This window comes from Schistocerca serialis, chromosome 2 (assembly GCF_023864345.2).
Source record: "Schistocerca serialis cubense isolate TAMUIC-IGC-003099 chromosome 2, iqSchSeri2.2, whole genome shotgun sequence".
In the NCBI taxonomy this organism is placed as follows: domain Eukaryota; kingdom Metazoa; phylum Arthropoda; class Insecta; order Orthoptera; family Acrididae; genus Schistocerca; species Schistocerca serialis.
The window spans coordinates 312,205,319-312,222,811 of NC_064639.1; the positions used below are offsets into that span (position 1 = coordinate 312,205,319).

Sequence of the window (17,493 nt, forward strand, 5' to 3'; positions counted from 1 at the left end):
TGATTGGAATTCATGAATATTTACTTCGTCTTCTTTGGTGAAGGAGTTTCGGAAAACCGTGTTTAATAACTCTGCTTTAGTGGCACTGTCATCAGTGACTTCGCCAAAGAGAATCGAAGCATTTGAGATGTGGTCCTACGGACAAATGATGAAAATTAGGTAGACTGGTAAGGTAAGGAATGAGGTTCTGTGCAGAATCGGAGAGTAAAGTAATATGTGGGGAACATTGACAAGGAGAAGGAACAAGATGGTAGAACATCTGTTAAGACATCGGGGAATGACATCCATGGTATTAGAGGGAGTTGTAGACGAAAAAAACTGTAGAGGAAGACAGAGATTGGAATTCATCCAGTAAATAATTGAAGATGTAGAATGCAAGAGGTACTCTGAGATGAAGAGGTTGGTACAGGAGAGGAAATCGTGGCTGGTCGCATCGAACCAGTCATAAGACTTTAAATTTCCTTTTAATTTACGTCTATGGTCACAAACTTTTTGTTAACGGATTACCGGTTTCGGTCTATAATGACCATCATCAGACGTGCAGCAAAAAATGGGAAAAACATAAATACACTCACAGATTGTCTACAGCTTAAAAACAATATATAGACCATAGTGAAAAGTACTACTGACAATATATGCATTTGTTCGCTTTAAGTATGAAGAGGTATACCTGTTTTATAAAAACAAAGTCCTAATGTACTGCAACTATAGTGACATCGTCAAATGTTAAACGCAGAATCAGCACCAGCATCGTCAAATATATATAAATAACATCATATGTACGAGTCATGTTGTCAGTAGCACTACTGTTCAAAACAAGCTGCCGTACAGTAGCCACAAGATGTTTGTGTTTTAAGTTCACCAGATGTCGCTAATGTCGGCATACACTAGTTTTCAGTAATTAATTGAAACAGCGAAAATTAAGGGGGATACAAAAGTTGAAGTCTGTAATGAGCTTATAACGTATAAAAGGCATTACAGTAATAAAATGCAATAAAAAGAACACGACAAAAGTAAGATTGTTAAAAAGACAAGCTGTATACAATCTGCGAGTGTATCTATGTTTTTCCCATTTTTTGCTGCAGATCTGATGATGGTCGTTATAGACCGAAACCGGTAATCTGTTAACAAAAAGTTTGTGACCATATACGTAAATTAAAGGAAACTTATTGTATATACGGGTCACTGTTTTATTCGCGACAATGTCGCGGCTTGTGAAAGTCATAAGACTGTTAAAAAAAAGAAAAAAAAACACTGATCTGTAACAATGTGTGCATAGTCACGTGGGCGATTCCCTCTACATCCGGTACCTCAGTTGGTTTTGTAGAGATTGACAGTAGCCGATCGAGATTTTTCTTTTTTTCTCGAATAACTGCGACGTAAGGTGAAGCCTGTGGTGTACGGTAACGGCCAAGTCCACAGCGAAGAACAGCCCTCCGACCTCGCGGAGGTCGTCGGCCAGCGGCCGCGGCGGCACCGAGCCCCACCACGAGGCCTGCTGGCGATGACGTCACCGCGCGTATAAAGGGAACCGACGGCCGGACGCGGCAATAGTAGCGCGACGCACCGCGACGCCCAAAGACTGGAGCCAGAGCGAGCGAGCGCGCGGGGGGGCGTGCCTTACCGTGTTTCGTCTCGTGTAATCTCGTGTCGTGTCGTGTCGTGCAGTGACTCAACGCCGGCTGTTATGTGGGAAGACCCCGCGGCGACAAGCTACGCTCTCTCCTACTGCCGCCAAACACGCGCCGGCCATGGCTCCAGTAGCGTCAATCTTCATCTTCGGTGAGTACAAAATACTGAAGAGTGTCGAAGCGAGGCGCGATTTAGACAGAATGCTGTGACACTTAATACAAGCGTTTTCATCACTGTTCTATCTACCAAGAAATTCTCTTATTGAATAGGCCGGTGCCATAAAAAAATGACAATTTGGTGTATCTGCAATAGATTAAGATATCCTGTAACGTAACTTGACTATCGCATTGTAATCACAATTGCATAAAACTTACTAAATTACATGAAATAGAGTAAACCAGAATCAAGAAGTGCATCTACACGTAATTTGACTGTTAAAAAATCATGCCTTATCAACCGGAGTGTACCGTACCAGCCAAGCGCGTTCAGTTTTCTCAACCTGAATACGCATGCGCTCTCCATATAGTACACCGTCTTTTTAATGAAATCGTATCGGAAACAGTTTTTATGTTACAACAAGTCACATCTCCTTCGCGTAAACACTCATTGTTAAGGCTGCGTGCAGCATACTCGTGACTGAGAATGAGCATTTACATATTGAAATGCATTGAACAAAACTAAGGTCTCTTACACACTTCGAGAGCAAACATGATATAAACAAAGTTCAGTGTGAACGCTTGACTGAATGTTTGGTGTCTGAAGAGCGCTGCGATTACAAAGTATTTTTACAGGTTTGGAGGAATGATTGTGTAAATGGAAACAATCCACTTTTGATAAAAATGTATGAAAACGATACGTTTCTGAGTCTGTGATAATGCATTTCTGTATTTAGGTTACGACATTTATGCACATATAAATCGGGACCAACGCTGTAAAACACATACAAATTTTAAAGACGTATTTTATATATTCTCAACTTTTTCTAAAGTCTTACACTGTCTAGTCTCCTGCTACTAAACTAATTGCAACAATTTTATGACATCGGGATTAATTTGATTCTTCTTGACGACAAAAACTAGCCTTACAGTTCTCACTTGTTAGTAATACAATACTTTCTAGAACAATTTGCGGTTAGGTTAGGGCATGAAAAATGATGAACGTAATTTTGTAAAATTCCATAAAATTGTCGTTTCGGAGAATACTGTGATTGATATAACTACCAGTATTGTTATCTTCTTTTATTTATCCAAATAACAATTTTTAGCGATGTAGTTATAATAGAAAAAAGAACATCGGGTAATGATAGCAGAAATGTAGTACTTTTTGGACTAAATAGACTTAACGCGTCTTTTATGCATTATACGTTTCCAAAGCCGTTTTCATTTCCATCAAGCAAATTTACTCCTAACCTTTGTATAACGGTCTATAGGAAATGTACTGTGCTGATATAAGTGAGAAAATAATTACAATTAAAAGAAACTTAGAGAAGTCAGCAAAGAAAGAAAAACTGAAAACTTACCACATGCGTGTAAAGTTCCACTGCAAAGGTCTTCTCTATAAACAAGTCTGTGATAATATTTGTAACACACAACAGTACATAAATCTGTAGTTATGAATATTATTTCCACTATAAATTTCCTTTACTTCACGTCTATGTCACAAATTTTTTGTCATCAGACTACCCGTTTCGGTCTATAATGACCATCTTCAGATCTGTTTTATAAAAACATGTCCTAATATACTGGAGCCATCGTGGCATCGTCATTATTTCCACTACAGTTTTTATTCTAAAATTGACATGTTTCATCTTGTCATTCTCCTATGGTTGTCATGACGCTTTGATTACAAGGTTCATCGTATGTTGTCATCTGTATGGGTGTTCTGCAAGACACACGTTTCAAATAAACTGTCCGATAGTATACTGGTGTCTGTATTTCCAGTGTATGTTCACGCATGTGTTATCGTCTTTGGCGATGATTATTTTTTTATGTTTCAAAGCTGTTGACAATAAAAATCTATACAATATAAGATAATGTCAGAGTTATAATCTTTAAATAGGTTTATATTCTCCATAGTATACCTGAAAATGGATTTCTTTTGCAATTAGAAGGCCGGCCGGTGCGGCCGTGCGGTTCTAGGCGCTTCAGTCTGGAACTGCGTGACCGCTACGGTCGCAGGTATGAATCCTGCCTCGGGGATGGATGTGTGTGACGTCCTTAGGTTAGTTAGGTTTAAGTAGTTCTAAGTTCTAGGGGACTGATGACCTCAGATGTTAAGTCCCATAGTGCTCAGAGCCATTTGAACCATTTTTGAAATTAGAACATATGCGGGTTTTTTTTTTCTGGGAACAGAAGATGTACGCATCAGTAACAATGATATAGGCCTGTGTAATGGTTTCGCTGACTGACGCGTACAAACTCACGAATAGCGAAATATCAATTGGAACACTCAAAGTAGAAAATGCGAGCTATTCAGTGCAGTGTAACAGCGACCTACCCGTAACATATCTTTTGCCTCACGATGAGTTACGATTGCATGAGACCACATATAATAAGAACTGTAGAAGTTGTCGAAAAATTACGCACCTATCGTGACTGTTGAAAGTTATTATTAACTTGTGGTTCAAGCCCGGATATTCTGTTTATCGATAGTAGTCTCATCAGTTACTTAGACGATATCGAAATACGCCTCCAGAGCAGACAAAGGTTTTCAGTTTCCCTAATGTTTGCTACCTGTGTCCTTCGGACACTACAACCAGAGTTTCTCCTACGTGGTATGTAGGTGTACCACCTAGATGTGGTCTAGAGATGATGTTTGAAAGTACTATCAAAGGAAACATTGAAATCTAGGAAATTAACACAAACAGTTCACTAACACACTCACCGTTATATTAATACTAACAATATTATTATTAATTGTATTAGTGTCACTTATTGGGTTAATTATTTTCACGGGTTACTAATAAATTATTACGGTAAATAATAAGTTATAACTAAATTAACTATGTTTTCCAAAGAGAAGGTAACAGTCTTAGATCTAGTATATTCTGAACTGTCCATTCTTGGACAATGGCGTTGTCTGGTACTACCACAGGGATAACGCGTATAGTCTCTTTTTTCACATGCCAAAGCACTGTATTTGGCCATCTTCTAATTGAACGTGATTTGCAAATTATGGGTGTTGGATAGAGCGATTTCTATGAGGAAGGTGACTCGCTTAGCTTTATGGAACAGTGTTATATCAGATCGATTACAACGGAATATTTCATCGGCTATTCTGATACGGTTCTAGTAAAATTATTTCTACAACAATAAGAGGATAGTATCTGTAGTATGGAGTCTTTCCCTAACTGATACTGCTATCCAAGCTTTTCGTCGATTATTGTGACAACTTCCTCAAATTTTCGGCTGGTGTCAGGGTTTTACATCTAGGTATGTGATATCATTTCATTTCGCTCCCCACACTTTGTGCGTCTAGCCCTTGGACTTTCCGGATGCTCTTCCAGTAGTTTCTCGTGGCAATGTTTTACTGTTGTCAGAAATTCCTGTTTCTTCATGAAAACTTGTCTGCGCCAACTAGTTGTTCGATGTTTATTACTTTTGTTACAGTTATTATTTCTTTTCACAGATGGGCCAAATAATGACTACATGCCAATTTCAAATCCTTATTCGTCGTTCTTTTCTTTTTCTCCAGTGCTCCTTGATCTGTTCACTATTTTTTCCTATCCTTTGACCACTTCAGACTAGTTTTTTTTCGCTCTCCTTGCTTGGATTGTTTTCATATTCAATACTTTTTTCCCAAAACACTTCTGTCAGTTTTTTGTGCAACTTTCATATTACGTTTTTTCTGAACTCTTTTTACTACGTGGATCCAACTTCTTGTTGATTTTTTATCCCACAAATAATTGAAGATCTTACACTCAATATAAATGTACAAAAAATATCAAACGTGTTCTCTCTCAGTACCGCTGATATGTTTTCTATTTTTCCATAAATTTTATCATTACTTCGTATTTTCCAGCCTTTCATAGCTGTTCGTGCGCCTAATATTTTTATAATAATCCGCTTTCTAGTATTCCTAGTTTATCTAAATTTCGGGTTAGTGCTACACACTCACTTGCATACAGACATTCTCATTACTCTGCTGTACGCCTTAATTTTGTACTTTTGGACAGGCATTTTGACTTTAAAGGTCTTTAGTTGTATAATATGCCTTTTCCATTTTATGTATCCTCTCTTCTATAGCTGCGTTAGTGAACTGAGTTCACTGATTTTAGTGTTTCCGTGGAATTTTTATTTTGCTGGAGACAAGAGAAGATCAGCTAAGAGTAAACTTCCGACATGGAATATTAATACGAATGCCAGTTTTGCGTAGTCGTGACAGCTGTTGATACAAGATAATTAATTACCTCCATCAGACATCGGCTGATTCTTTACTTGAGTTCTCTCGGGTGACACTGTCATAACATACACCGAAGAGCAGCAGAGGTTACTCCTGACATGTGTTTGCCAGAATTAATAACCCCTTGCGTGACAGTTATGACCTGCAAGGATATGCTAATAGAATCGCTAAATTTAAGAGTATGTTAGTGCATTCACAGTGCCGACTACTGCACATGCAAGACAAACATGATGTGCTACAGAACACGAAACAAATGTACAAGCTGTCAACATGCTGCCAGTGTGTGTGTGTGTGTGTGTGTGTGTGTGTGTGTGTCACGCATCGCGACCACGAGACGTAATTGCCTGAGATGCAGATAACGCGGGAGCACGAGCATTAGCCACCTAGTCCATCGCTTCTCTCCATCTTTGGCGCAATTAATGAAGTCGCTCCGGTAACGTGTGAGACACGGTGTGCATAATCAGCGTACAGCCAAGAGCAGTAACGTCGTTTGTCTTGCAAAGCCAGCGCCACGTTCTGTCAGATTCAAGCCCCCCGTACGTTATATGACACGTCAACCGTTAGATGCAAATGCATTGTTGACCATTAAAACTGCAATACCAGGAAGGACAGAAAATGACAAAATTATATGTATTGTGCCTATACCACATCCTCGCTAAAGCTAGAAACTTGTTCTATGTTTATTGCTCGTGTTGGCGTTACTAGTAGCAATCTGTGGGTCGACACACTTGCACAATAGCCCATTGATAGTAGCTAAAATTGCATCGTCATACACTTGTATTGTTCGTATTGGCAGTTTGTAATCACTACCCATGCTTATTATATTTTGCATAATTTTTCTGCTTCTCTTACTCACTTTTTCTAAATAAGCTCTGTTGGGCATTGTAAAGGTACCATTTTCGACACCTTACTAATGAATATACTTTGAAAAATTAAGTGTTCAATGTGCGTGCAGCTAAAACTCAGAAACGAGTCCCGACACGATCAATGGAGTTACATGGTGTGGTAGCCCTCTGCCCCCTATCCACGAAGAAGGTTTCCGTTTTTACCTGAAGGGCGTGCTTTTGAAGATATAAGGGCTGAGAAGTTTTACAATCTACATGTGGGATCGTGCCGCTGGTGTAATATAGGGTGCCTAGGAAGCTGCTTTCTCCGATAGCTAAACAACAATTCAAGCAAGTCTTATTAATGGAATTTATTACAATATTTGAAATCGACAGTACTTAACTTTTCCTTTTCACAAACAGGTGACGCAAGCAATTGGCGACATGCAAATAATCAGTGTCCTTCGATACATACAATTTCCATTGGAAGCAATTGATATAGATCAGAAGTCTCGGCTAAACAGTTAGGATGACGGTTGGTCTTCTAGTGCGACTCTTGTAGTGCGACCGAGGCTTGGCGGACCGGCGCTTGTATTCCCTTGGGCTAGAGGCCGCTCCTGCCGTGGTACGGACCTAGTCAGCGTACCATTGAGTGACATCCTCTCACAGCCCTCTCTGCTGTATCATTTCGGGACACTAGCAATTTCTAGAACATTCCAGCACGTTCGAGAATGTTCGAAAAAAATACAGAACAATCGAGAACATTCGAGAGCATTCCACAACGTGCCAGAATGTTGCGGAATGTTCCATAATGTTCGGGAATAGTCTGGAACATTCGGGAAAATTCCAGAATGCTCGGGAACACCCCGGAACATACCAGACCATTGTGAAACATTCCAGTGCGCTCTGAAATGTTGTGGAATGTTCTGGAACACTGCTGATCATTGGAAGTCTTTTTGGTATGTTCTGGAATTCGCCACCGGTGGGGCTACCAACTGGAATGGGTGTACAATCAAGGCACGTCGTATGGTTCTAACGTCACTTTCTTATCAGTGACGAAGGGAGGAACCGAAAAAGTAGTGCAATTAGGGAATAAAAACAAACAGTGAAATGTGGGTAGTCAAAGTGATTCAGTGACTGAATATAAATCGAAAATAAAGTGTGAAAAGTGTGTAAATTGTACTTAGTGTAATTGTTAATATAAAGTTTAGTTGACATATATATTTGAGACAACGCATAAACGTAAAAGAGGAGGAGATCTTGCCAGTTCTGAAGCAAAACGGCGAAAACAAAAAGGACAGCGAAAAAAAAGAGTGCGAAGCAAGTTTAAGTTTCCAACGAACCAGAATCAGCACATGAGAACTACACCAGTTCGGACTGTCAATTTGGAAGGGCAACTTTGGCAACTAAAAATAATATTATCGACGATTCTAATTTTAGTTTTCAAAAGAAAATTCCCGGTGAAGAGAGAATGCACAAATCGATCGACACGGTGGTAAATTTTGAAGAAAGTGTTAACCTCCCTACAGAATTTCTAAACTATTTTCAAGTACCAGGAATGCCTTCGACTTAAAACTGGATCTCCGATCATACTACTCAGAAATCTCAACTCACCAAAACTATTAATGGAGCAAGGATGATCGTCAAACAGCTATCGAATAACATCACGGAAGCTGTACTTATGACTGTAAAGTACAAAGGACGCACACTATTTATTTCCAGAGTACCACTGGTCTCTACTAACTGTCATTCTGATTCAAAAGACTGCAATTTCCATTCAACTTCGCCTGCAGATTTACGATTAATAAAGTGCAAGGACAAACTTTTAAATACTGCGGGATCAGCCTCAAAGACTACTGCTTCTCTCACGGTCAGCTGTATGTTGCTTGATCTCAAGTAGGAAATTCGAAAAATTTGTACATGTGTACTCCAAATGACGAAATGAAAACTGTTGTTTATAAACAGGAATTTTAAATAGTTAGGAAATGTTTTCAATAAAAATTTTTACTTCTTATACCTTAAAGATTATCATTTTATTCCGGCTACCACACAATCTCATATCAACTCCCTGAGCGAAGCCGGGTACACCACCTAGTAATCGACAAGAGGTACCTACTACCGGTGACTAGTATATCGTTGGCCTTCTAGAAGATTCCAGGCGGAGCGATTTCGTGGCAAAGGTTAGGGGATTTCGTATTAGAATGTACACGGTTGGAAGACGTGCGAGAGACATCAGTGGGTTACAAGTGGCCGAAGGTGATGGTTGGGCAGCGGTCCAGAAGCGGAATATTACTTCGATTGAAATTAACGAGAAGTATCGTGAATAGATTATTTGTTTGTGTACCCGCAGTAGAAGTTATGTGAATTTATAAATGAAGCTTCGATAGTTATGAATAGGAATAGAGGATCGTGATACCTGAATGGCAGCCATTGATAGCGCATGGCAATTTGAATACTGGAAAAGTGACCGTCAACGTAATTTGATATCTGAAAAAGTCGTGTAACTTATCGAGGGAGCCAGGGAGACAATGTGTTCTTTCCGAATGTAAATTACATGGTGAATATTTGCGTTGCGGCTAGACAGAAGGAGTGATGTGAGAATGTGTGAAATTGTCTAGGGACAGTATGCTTGTTTCAATGATAAACAAACTGCGTTAAAATTAATGTCTTCTGTCATTCTAGTACTGTCGTTAAAATATATACAGCAACGCAGCCTATTTCGGGATTGCGTTTTGAGCTTCCCTTCACGAAACTCATTACACCATCGGCATATGCCACCAGATCTATGACTGATTTTCTTGTGTCATATCTGTGAGTAGATCGAGCATAAAATCCCAGAACACAGGGCCACATCTTTGGACATCTTTCGGTTAGTGTTGACCTGCACATGCGTGTCTTGCCCCTCTGTCCTGAAAATAATCTTCCAGGCTGCTCGTAGAGCTGCAGGGAAATTCAGCCCTCGTTTTCGGTCAAAACGTGCTGGCCACCAAAGGTGTTCTAACGCCTCACCAATATCTCTCATAATGGTCGCTGCCTATTTACATCAAGAGTTTGTTGCAAAAGATATCACCTGTTTTCCTAAGGCCAAACGTATGGGGTCTGGTTCTAAACAACATTCTTTGCTCCTTCAGTCTGCTTCATAGCATTTCTTCCAGCACTTTTCCAAAACTGTTTAGCAGGCAGATTGAACTAGAAGTACGTCTTTGGAACAAGAGGATCTTTGTCCTCGCTCATCTTTGAGATAATTTCGTTTGGCTTTTCCACATTGTTGGTATTCTGTCCTCTAGGAGCCCATGCGTTGGCTAGCTGGCGAAAGTTCGCACTTATCTGAACATTAAGAGTCTAAAGAACATCCGCGAGAACATCATCTGGACCCGGTGATCTGACTCGTTATATTTTACATATTTCCTCTCGGACTTCCTCCTCCGTAAAGGGACACGCTTCTCGACTACTTACGCATATTACAGTCTACTCTGGATATCCGTGAGTAACTGCACTTTAATTACAACCACCCAACATTTGCAGGAACCTCAGTTCGTCTCCCACCTTTCTTTCCATGCTTTCTGTGGAGAGTGGGTTGAGACTGCAACAGGACATGATCATGCCACACGCTCAAGCGTGAACATATAATGGAACCGAGTACATATATAGGGAGACAACAAGTTTAATGATTGGTGCTATAGTTACGCTCAGAAACGCCGTGAGTGCTGGAGGAGAAGTGGAGAGTAGCGAAAGTACGTGACGACAACAGGTTGAAAGAGACAGAATAGTTCTTTATCGAGGCCCAGTGGGATGTTGACAAGAGGGATGCCAGTGATGGGCTGTAACAGGGAAAAAACGTTGATCGCTAATTGGTGAGAGTCTACCGTACAGCTGTTGTGAGCCCAAAACAGCACCAGAGGTCACCAAACACGGACCCAAAAGTTCAGAGGCTTGCGTTTAAATTGTGTACGTCCTATTTAATATTAAACTGCTCCCTAAATTCAAGACACATGGGCAAAGACAGTCGACTTCCCTCAAGTCATCTGGAAATAATACTTTCTCAGAGTCGCAGTTAATATGAAAAGCCATTAAAAGCTAAAGTAGCGTAGAAGTCCATGAATGGTTGGCATAAAAACTGATTGTGCGTGCTGGGCAGAAGACGATATCGAACGCGAAACCACTTTGCCCTGGGCGCTGGAGAGCTTTGGGTGTGCGAGACTCCCTGGCACTCGTTAGCTGGCTAACATTGGTTAGATGTTATGTATCAGTTAACTTGTTCGTTTTGATTTGTTTTTCCATACCCAGGAACATTTTGTGGCTTATCCGTTTCAGAGAAAATAACGTTCGAGTAAGATACAGTCGTAAATACCACAAAGTTAATCAGAATGTATCGTAATCGGGGTGCGATAATTGTAATAAAGAACAGTCTTATCCTGACCAAGGTTTGTTTATTCATGGTCGGATACTCTTTGTTGTTTTCAATCCTGCTAATGATGCACATAATGTATGGGAGAGGTTGGATATGCGACAGGCATAGGGGTGAAGGTCTATAGGGTAGGGAGTGAGGGGGGGAGGTCAATTGTGTTTGAGGAGCGCAAACTAGATCTCGATCAGCTCTTTACAGCAACTTAAGAAATCAGCTCGCGGAAGCACAAGATAATAGTAGCATTTTAAACCCATAAGGCAAACGCCTTGTACCATTGCCACCGTAGAGCATTATCCAATAGGGTATGGACTGAAAGCGTTTCTAGGATTCGAGGACGTGAAGCGTGTTCCATTTGCTAATGGCGGCCATTTGAAGTCTCAGTTCTGCTGGAGCGATGTCTGCAAGTTATAACAACCAAGATTCAGGAGTTTCTGTATCAACTAGACGTTTACGTACCACATTGGGTCAAGCGAAATACAAGATTCTACCTCCATTTGGGTAACATTTATCCTGATCTCCATAGTTAAGTGACGGATTTATGATTTTTACGTAAGTACGTGATACTCTGAAGTATTTAAGAGTTCAACTCGGCTGTAACGCGCATGTAACAAACCTTTGAGTACCCCAACTGGTGGACGAATGTGTCAGCACTGCTAACAGACACATCTACTTGTGCAGCGAGGTGTTTGTTTGCGATCTGTCGACCACCTCGAATGAGAGAGTCCGCTCATTGCAACATTGCAGGAGTCGCAGCTAAGAGCCGTCGGCCGGCACACCTTGCAATGATGACACACTCCTCGCCCAACGACTCAGCGTGCATGGTTCGCTGCCAGCTATGCGCAGACATTCTGCAAGAGCCTTGGAATATCTGCGATGCTCTGATTTACCGCCAAAAGAAAGTTAATGGCACCTCTCTGCTTGGAACGCGCCTTCGTTACAGACACCATTTTGAAGCCTAAGTATAGCACCACCAAGTATCGGAGCTCCATGAAACTGTAGGGGCTGAAGCGGGAATATTCCACGATGTCCCGCATTTTTTTAACCGAAACTGGACGAAGAAAAATATGTGTTGCAATAATTATTGAATGCGCCTCGTATTTGCAAAGGAATGTGCTATTCACGTGCACTGAAGCGCCAAAGAAACTGGTGTAGGCATGCGTATACAAATACAGAAATATGTAAATAGGCAGAATACGGCGCAGCGGTCGGCAACGCCTGTATAAGACAAGAAGTATCTGCGCAGTTGTTAGATCGGTTCCAGCTGATACAAAGGCAGGTTATCAAGATTTAAGTGAGTTTGAAGTTGCTGTTATAGTCAGTGCACGAGCGATTGGACGAGGCATCTCCGAAGTGACGATGAAGTGGGGATTTTCCCGAACGACCATTTCAGGAGTTTACCGTGAATATCAGGAATCCGGTAAAACATCAAATCTCTGACATCGCTGCAGCCGGAAACAGATCCTGTAAGAACGGCACAAACGACGACTGAAGAGAATCGTTCAGCGTGACAGAAGTGTAGCTCTTCCGCAGATTTCTCCAGATTTGAATGCTGGGCCATCATCAAGTGTGAGCGTGCGAACCATTCAACGAAACATCATCGATATGGGCTTTCTGAGCCGAAGGCCCATTCGTGGACACATAACTTCACGCCCCGCCTGGGTCCGTCAACACCGAAATTGGACTATTGATGACTGAAAACATGTTACCTGGTCGGACGAATCTCGTTTCAAATTGTATCGAGTGAATGGATGTGTACGGGTATGGAGAAAACTTCGTGAATCTATGGAACCTGCATGTCAGCAGGGGTTGTTGAAGATGGTGGAGGCTCTGTAATGGTGTGGGATGTATGCAGTTGGAGTGATATGGGACCCCTGATACGTCTAGATATGATTCTGACAGGTGACACGTACGTAAGCATCCTGTCTGATTACCCGCGTCTATTCATGTCCGTTGTGCATTCCGACGGACTTGGTAAATCCAACAGGACAATACGACACCCGACACGTCCAGGATTGCTACAGAGTGCCTGCTGGAACACTTCTCTGTGTTTAAACACTTACTCTGGCCACCAAACTCGGCAGACGTGGCCGGCCGCTGTGGTCGAGCGGTTCTAGGCGCTTCAGTCCGGAACCACGCTGCTGTTACGCTCGCAGGTTCGAATCCTGCCTCGGGCATGGATGTGTGTGATGTTCTTAGGTTAGTTAGGTTTACGTAGTTCTAAGTCTAGGGGACTGATGACCTCAGACGTTAAGCCCCATAGTGGTTAGAGCCATTTGAACTATTCGCCAGACATGAACATTATTGAGCATCTCTGGGACGTCTTGCAACGTGCTGTTCAGAACAGATCTCCACCGTCTCGTGCTCTTACTGATTTATAGACTGCCCTGTAGGATTCATGGTGTCAATTCCCTCCAGCTCTACTTCAGACATTAGTCGAGTCCCCGCCACGTCCTGTTGCGGCACTTCTGCGTGCTCGTGGGGGCCCTACACTACCTTAGGCAAGTGCGCCAGTTTGTTTGACTCTTCAGTGTATTTCGGATAGACCATTTCAAACTGAGGGGATTCAAGATGACGGCCCGAATTTAATCATAGGCGCTGGACACCACGTTTGTAGGTCAACAGCAGCATCGGGCAATCAGCTTCTACCCCTGGCGTTCCAGTTAGACATAGGGTGGGGCAGACGGACGCGGGCCCGGATCCTCTGCCTGGGGGGGAAGCCCAACCATTAGCTGTCAGCTGGCTGCTGGGCCCTGGGAGGACGCCGCCAAACAAGGCGCCGCAACGCGGAAGCGCGGGCCGCCATCTGTGTGCTAATGCGGACCCTGCACCCGTGCCATTAGGCACGGCCTCCAGTTACTGGCAGCTGCTTGCCTATCTGCCTACTCATCCGTGTGAATCAGGCCCGGCCCTGTGTGACTTTCAAGAGCTCTATCATCTGCATACACGCCGTCTCCCGTCTCCTCAGCTATGCAGAAAACTTTCCAACTGTCGTTACCCTAATGTTGTCTCGTCATTAGCAACAACAACCGTATTCATTAAGGCTGGTGCATCCGCGAGGACTACAAATTAGGTAATTATCCTACTGGAAGTTCCCACCATGCCGGGGAAAATACACCGAAGAGCCGAAGAAACAGGTACAGCTTCCGAAAATCGTGTAGGATCCCCGTGAGCACGTAGAAATGCCGCAACGCAACGTGGTATGGACTCGGCTAATATCTGACGTAGTGCTGGAGGGAATGGACACCATAAATTCCGTAAGAGTGCGAGGGGATGGAGATTTCTTCTGATGAGGACGTTGCAGGGCATCCCAGATATGCTCAACGACTTCCATGTCTGGGGAGTTTGGTGGCCAGAGGAAATGTTTAAACTCAGAAGAGTGTTACTGCAGCCACTCTGTAGCAATTTCTAATCGCATGTGGTGTCGCATTGTCCTGCTGCAATTACCTAAGTCTGTCGGAATTCACAGTGGACATGAATGGATTTAGGTGCTCAGACAGGATGCTTACGAATGTGGCACCTGTAAGAGCCGCAGTTGCCAGCCAGGCAATATCTTTCCAATCATCAACAGTCCGATGTCGGTGTTGACGGGCCCTGGCGAGGCGTAAAGCTTTGTGTCGTGCAGTCATCAAGGGTACACGAGTGAGCCTTCGGTTCCGAAAGCCCATTCCGATGACGTTTCGTTGAATGGTCCGCACGCTGACACTTGTTGATGGCCCAGCATTGAAATCTGCAGAAATCTACGGAAGGGTTGCACTTCTGTCACATTGAACGATTCTCTTCAGCCGTCGTTGGTCCCACTTTTGAAGAATCGTTCCCGGTCGCAGCTGTGTCAGAGATCTGATGGTTTGCCGGATTTCTTATATTCGCGGTACACTCGTGAAATGGTCGTACAGGAAAATCCCCACTTCATTGCTACCTCGGAGATGCTGTATCCCATCGCTCGTTAGCCGTCTATAACACAACGTTTAAACTCAAATATTGATAACCTGCCATTGTAACAGTAATAATATCTGCGGCAAACACTTGTTGTCTTTTATAGGCCTTGCCGCCCGCAGCGCTATATTCTGCCTGTTTACATATATTTGCATTTGAATACGTACGCCTACACCAGTTTCTTTGGCGCTTCAGTGTAATAAGCATGAAGGGACGCAGGTGGTCCGCAGCAATGTTCACGTAGTCCACAGGTGTTGTGGTGCCATCGATTACTGTCACAGGTCCCACGACGAAAGCGCAGATGACTGTGCCTCAAAGCTGTAGTTGCTACCCGTATTTTGTAGTTCAAACGACTCTAAGCACTATGGGACCTAACATCTGTGGTCATCAGTCCCCTAGACTTAGAACTACTTAAACCTAACTAACCTAAGGACACCAGACACATCCATCCATGCCCGATGCAGGATTCGAACCTGCGACCGCAGCAGCAGCGCGGTTCCGGACTGAAGCGCCTAGAACCGCTCGGTCGAATCGGGCGGGCCCCGTATTTTATAATAAAGTATTGTACGTTACCTCGGGCAGCTGGCCTTTACACTTTATGAGAGCAATAAAGTACTTGACAATACTTTACTCACATACACTGGCGAAAAAAATTGTAAAATAAAGAAGGAACGGAAGTTGGTAGGGGTGTTTCTACTGCTGAAACATGATGTCTATTCCTGTTTCACGCCAGTCGCACGAGAGTGGCGCAAATAGCGCCACTATGAGGATGCAAATCACGTTTGCTTTAAATACACGCTGTAATAACTTTAGTTACCTTCGAGATTGGACGTGGTGAATTGACATTAGTCAAAAATGCCTTTAAGGCGACAAAGACTCCATTATCAACATCTCACTGAGTTTTAAGGAGGTTTTTAATAGGGCTACGAGAAGCTGGATGTTCTTTTTGCGATACTGCAGAAACACTTGGCACGAATGTAGCCACATTGTTAGCAGCGGTGATCACGAGAATGTACGGACCGGGCGCCGAACGGCCACGTGGCGCTGCCCAGAGGGAAGACCATTGTGTTCGGCATATGTCTCTGACGCTTCATACGGGCTTGCAGCAGCAATTTAAGCAGTAGTTGACACTACGGACGCAAAAGACTGTTACAAATAGGTTACTTCAACGACAGCTCTTAGCTAGACGCTCTGTAGCGTCCTTTCCGCTGATCCAAAACTACCGCCATTTGTGACATCAGTGGTGTCGAACGAGAGCTCATTAGAGGGCAGGATGGAGGTCTGTTGTGTTTTCTGATGACAGCTGGTTCTGCTTCGGTGCCAGTGAAGGCCGTGTGTTGGTTAGGAGGCCAGTCGAGGGCTTGCAACCAACCGATCTGGGTGCTAGACACACTGGACCTACACCTGGAGAGCAGTTTAGTATGACAGTAGGAGCACTCTCGTGGTATCCCACGAAAATTTATACGTCAATCTAGTATGCGACCTAGTGCACTGCCATTCGCGAATGGCATTTCAGGGACTGTTTTCCAACAGGATAACTCTCGCCCACATACTGCTGCTGTCACCCAGCATTCTCTACAGAGTGTCGATGCGTTGCCTCCGTCTGCTGCATCAGCAGATCTGTCTCCAATGTAGCACATATGGGACGTCATCGGACAACTCCAGCATCACCGAGAAACAGCATTAACCGCCCCCTTGTTGACCTACAAAGTGCAACAGGCTTGAGAATCCATCCCAGAAACGGACATACGGCACCTGCGAAACACAATTCTCACACGTTTACATGCTTACATTCAACATTCCGGCGGTTACACCGGTACCAGCATTTCTATATCTACATCTACATCTAAATCTGCATACATACCCCGCAATCCACCATACGGTGCGTGGCGGAGGGTACCTGCTACCACAATTAGCATCTTCTCTCCCTGTTCCACTCCCAAACAGAACGAGGGAAAAATGACTGCCTGTATGCCTCTGTACGAGCCCTAATCTCTCTTATCGTTTCTTTGTGGTCTTTCCGCGAAATGTAAGTTGGCGGCAGTAAAATTGTACTGCAGTCAGCCTTAAATGCTGGTTCTCTAAATTTCCTCAGTAGCGATTCACGAAAACAACGCCTCCTTTCCTCTAGAGACTCCCACCCGAGTTCCTGAAACATTTCCGTAACACTCGCGTGATGATCAAACCTACCAGTAACAAATATCGCAGCCTGCCTCTGAATTGCTTCTATGTCCTCCCTCAATCCGACCTGATAGGGATCCCAAACTCTCGAACAGTACTCAAGAATAGGTCGCA

General features: G+C 43.2%; 1 protein-coding gene across 1 annotated transcript in view; it reads left to right on the top strand.

Moving 5' to 3' along the window:
- Nucleotides 1–1,568: 1,568 nt before the first annotated feature.
- The window catches only part of LOC126455937 (uncharacterized), a 249,628-nt gene continuing 233,703 nt past the window's right edge, over nucleotides 1,569–17,493 (top strand). Inside the window, exon 1 of the mRNA XM_050091695.1 lies at nucleotides 1,569–1,782. Coding sequence (XP_049947652.1) covers nucleotides 1,752–1,782 — 31 coding nt within the window. The 5' untranslated portion in view covers nucleotides 1,569–1,751. The remainder of the gene's footprint in view (nucleotides 1,783–17,493) is intronic.